The sequence below is a fragment of the Vipera berus genome (assembly GCF_964194415.1).
Source record: "Vipera berus genome assembly, chromosome: W".
In the NCBI taxonomy this organism is placed as follows: Eukaryota; Metazoa; Chordata; class Lepidosauria; order Squamata; family Viperidae; genus Vipera; species Vipera berus.
The window spans coordinates 65,596,517-65,601,174 of NC_138210.1; the positions used below are offsets into that span (position 1 = coordinate 65,596,517).

Below are 4,658 nucleotides of genomic sequence, written 5' to 3' on the forward strand. Positions count from 1 at the left end.
GTCCATGTTATTTTTCTTAGGAAATGTACAGAACTCTCACTGACTGATAGTTCTTTTAATAATCACTTTATCTATAAATTGTTTTTAAATGTTAGAAGTCTGGAAATATTAATCTTTCTTGTTTTTTTTTAAAAAATGATCAGAGACAGAGTTATGAGTATTCATTATTTTAACCTCTCTTGATATCTTCAAATAATGGCCTGTCCTTGCATACAGTTTTGAGCTCTGCAAGAAGTCAAGATTAAGAGAAACCAAAAATATGTAATCTATTGCAATAGGCTAAGGAGACCTGAGCAATTTCATTCAGATTATGACCTCCTACTAATTTCCTTTCAACAGAGATTTGGAGGAGAAAGTGAAGCAAAGTTTTGTATTCCCAATGATAATATGCAGAATCCCTCTATTCCCTTGGTGATGTTTATGTACTCATAAATTATAAATAATCCCAAGATATCTTCAGATAGCACATTATTCTTCCATCAGAATTTGGATGTTATTCTTAGTGTGAAGTGATAGGTTGCCAAGCTCCTGTGAAGAATATTTTATTTTTTATTAAGACAACTTTTGTGACAATTTGTCAGAATCCATTTATATCACATTTCATAAATGTATAGGTAGAACAATGTGCTTATTCTGGGGATTCTGCCATCTCTCCGAAGGGGGGGGGGAGAGGATAGACTTTAGGCATCTTCAAACAACAGGGAACATTTGAACAAAAAAGGAAGCAATAACCATAAAACCAAGGAGAGTTCCCTTTCCCATGGAAGGGCCTGACATCTGACCAAATGGATGAGGGGAGGGGCTGAAATGGGAATGCTTTATATAGGATTGAAATGTAACTTTGTTAGATTCCGTCTTGTATTGCCACAATCGATTCCATCCTAGTAAACATTTTCCTTTTGGACTAAACTTGCATCCAAGAGTTCTTATTTCCTAAGATGTGGATTGAGGTGGGTCCTGACACAATTCATATATGCATTTCCATGACAGAGATCTATTCTCTGTCCCCAATAGATGTTCAATATCTGGCTTCAATAAAAAACAAATGGATCATCTTCCATCATGTTGGTTACCTTAGTAGAAGCTGATCACATGATTAGCTCTTTCATGAAGGCTGAGGAACATCCTGGAAAAGAAGAAAGGTAATTTTATATTTGATCACTGGGGAAAAAAAGATAATCTGGAAAACGGGAAATCCCCGGTTATCTCTATTCCAAGTATAACCATATCCAACTTTGTTTAGCTTCCAGATCCAAAGAAGATTATCTAGATGCAGAATCTGATGAGATAATCCTTGTTCTCCTAGAAAAATAATCTTTGTTCTAGACCAGAAAAAGCTTAATATGGCCATGTAGTAACTTGTTTTCTAATTTGAATAAATTCAAAATATATTGGTGGAGTAACAGAGGTGGTTCTGTTTTATTTCCTTTTGAAAAGACTCTAGAATAACATTTCTTTTCAAGAAGTATTTTTTCTTAATAAGTTACTATTAAGTTACTAATAAATTACTATTCTAACAATCTTGAAGTAGAATCCTTTAAGAAACTCACCACTATATTTCTTTATTATGGTTCCCAACCCTGAGGAGGAAACCAACAACAGAATTACATTCTGTGTAATTTACATCATGGAAAAATATTTTCTGAAGCTAAAGCCATGTTTGCACAATTATTTGATTGTAAAAAATTCCTTTGATATTTTTTAGTTTGCATTGCTACAGAAGAATAACTAACAGAATAATTTTTTACCAACCATGAAGCCTACCAAAAGTACAATCAATTGTCAAAAGCAGTTAATTAAGGAAATTGTTTCAATTGTTGTTGATTTGCCTCCTTTGCTACTTTGCCAAGACTTCAGTAACAGCCAAAAAAAAAATCTTACCATCAGGTTAAACATTTACAATGATGATTGGTATAAAAAAGCACATTCTATCAATAGAAAAAAAACAAACCACAATAGCTACAGATGGCAAGAAAATAGATTTCACCCAAAATAAGTTATTTAGATTCTGCCTCTTTAAATCTGATCTCTAAAGTAAATTCTCTTCTCTCAAATAAACTGATGGGAAAGACATGAAAAAAGGACTACTTTTTCCCCTCTCGCTTTTAAATTTGATGTTCCCTGCATCAAGCACACTCATCTTCAAATGATGATATTAACATTTCCTGGAATAATTTCAGTAGCCTAATTTCATAAATGACCACCAAGGTCCCTTCCAACTTTATTATTATTATTATTAATCTTTGTTCACCTTGAAAAACCTGTGTTAGTAAGTTTAATATAGCTATATTTTAACTCATTCATTCAAATTCAAAAGTAACATCATTGAAGCAATTTGAGTATTATGATGTTTGCTTTTGAATATATTCTTCCATAATCTTCCCTGAAAGGGAATCCTATAATCGTATAACAAAATTGACAGAACATGTTTTCTGTCCTGTAGTAATTTTGATCTTCTCTGCATCAAAACATGCTCATCTTCAGAGGATGATATTAACATTTCCTGGAATAATTTCACTATCTTGATTTTAAAAATGGCGGTTGGTTGACCCAAGCTTGTTTTTGTTTATTTATATCTTTAGATGAGGTGGTCGATGTAATGGTCTCTCATTCTATTTCCTTCTCTTCAGACAGGTGGCGGTGATAGAAGCTGAGAACTTCACCTCTGTCAAGGAATTCATCTTGTTGGGACTCACCAGTGATAGAAAACTCCAGCTTCTCCTCTTTGTGGTCATTCTCATCTTTTACTTGACTACAGTTTTGGGGAACTTGCTGATCATCATATTGGTGGAGTCTGATATACAACTCAACACTCCGATGTACTATTTTCTTTCTCATCTTGCAGTGATCGAGATATGTTATGTCACCAGCACCATGCCCATAATGTTATCTCACCTCATGGCTGGGAATGGGGCCATCTCCTTCCCACTCTGCATTACCCAGATATTTGTTTCAGGGTCCATGGCTACTACCGAATCTTTGCTACTGGGTGTCATGGCTTATGACCGTTATCTGGCCATCTGTTCTCCCCTAATATATACTGTCATCATGGACCAGCGATGCCAGTTGCAGTTTGCTTTATCCTGCTGGATAATTGCCCCTCTGCTCTGTGCCGTATGTGATGCCTTCCTGGTTTCCCAACCCTACTGTGGTCCCAATCATATCAACCACTTCATGTGTGAAATTCCTGCGGTATTAAAACTTTCATGTGGTGATACACAACTCGTTGAGAACATTGTATCAGGTGCAGGAGCCTTACTCCTTCTGCTTCCCCTTTCTGCCATCCTGACCTCCTATGTATTTATTCTTTATTCTGTATTTCACATGAAGTCTACAGTTGGACAGTGTAAAGCATTTTCTACTTGTGGTTCTCATCTGCTCGTGGTCACTTTCTTTTATGGCCCTTCCATTTTTATATATATAATTCCAAAATCAATCTCAGCTCCTGACCGTGATAAGCACAGTGCAATTTTCTACATTCTGGTCACCCCTTTGCTTAACCCTATCATTTATACTCTAAGAAACAAGGACATCCATAGGTCATTAAGAAAGATACTGCGAAGAAAAGACTTTGACCAGAAAACATGAATGTTTGTGTGATGCAATAAAACATGGATGATGAGAACTGTACTGGCCTGCAATGGTTTTCTGAATTCATCTCTTTTGACTCATACCAATTACTTAAGTCATTATCAATAGTTCACTAATCTTATTTTAATTCATTAAATTAATTTAAAATCTTACTCTGCTATGTTCCTCCAGCCTAATCAATAAGTGATTATTAGGAGAATCATCCTAAATTGTTGTGTTTGAATTAGGTAGATATAATTAGGTGATGTTAAAGAAACTAACTTGATGTTGAACATGACAACAGCAGCACGGTTACTGGTGGGACAATATTGGAAGAAGGATAGTTTGCCCACTATAGAAGAATGGGTGTTTAAAGTTTCGAATCTTGCAGAAATGTCTAAGATTTCTGCTTATTTGAAAGATCATTCACAGGAAAGATATATTTCAGTTTGGAGGAGATGGATAAATTATATTCAGAACAAATATGGGACTAAAAAGTTCCATTTAGCTTATGAGTAGATTTTAGTGGGATATTGTTATTGGTACTTTGTTTGTAGTTATGTTAAAGGGGAGTTGAAGCACATTATGAATTTGGTTAATTGTATATTATGCATAATTTTTATTTAGAATATGATTATTGTAACTATAATCCTGTATTTAGCTCTGGGAAGTGGGGGGGGGAAGTGGGGGTTTGGGGTGGGAGGGATTTGGGAAGGATTTGGGGATATATTGTAAAATTTGGTTTTTGTAAAACTCTAATAATAAAAAAAGAAAGATACTGCGAAGAAAAGACTTTGACCAGAAAACATGAATGTTCATGTCTTGTCAGTCTTTTTTGTTTTTTAAATGGTCATGTCAGATTGATTGATCATGAGCATTAATTTAGAATGCCTTAAATGTTGGTTTGTCTAGCCATAAACTCAACCAATGATTCTCTGAATGACTTCTCAGACTATTATTATCATGGTATCTAGGGGCAATGTAAATACGATTTTTAGAAAAAATGAGGCATCTATAGTGTTGTTTTATCTGCTTCCTGAGCTCTTTACAAAAGTCTCTTTAATAGCATAGTTAAATCTGGAGAAGCA

The 4,658-nt window shown here is 34.7% G+C and overlaps 1 protein-coding gene across 1 annotated transcript; it reads left to right on the forward strand.

The window, feature by feature from the left end:
• Positions 1-1,062: 1,062 nt before the first annotated feature.
• LOC308676382 (olfactory receptor 2D2-like) lies at positions 1,063-3,588 on the forward strand (the record flags this gene model as incomplete). Its single annotated transcript, XM_081342195.1, has 2 exons — positions 1,063-1,142; positions 2,631-3,588. 2 exons carry the CDS (start codon positions 1,063-1,065, stop codon positions 3,586-3,588), a joined length of 1,038 nt encoding a protein of 345 aa, XP_081198321.1.
• Between the last annotated feature and the right edge of the window lie 1,070 nt (positions 3,589-4,658).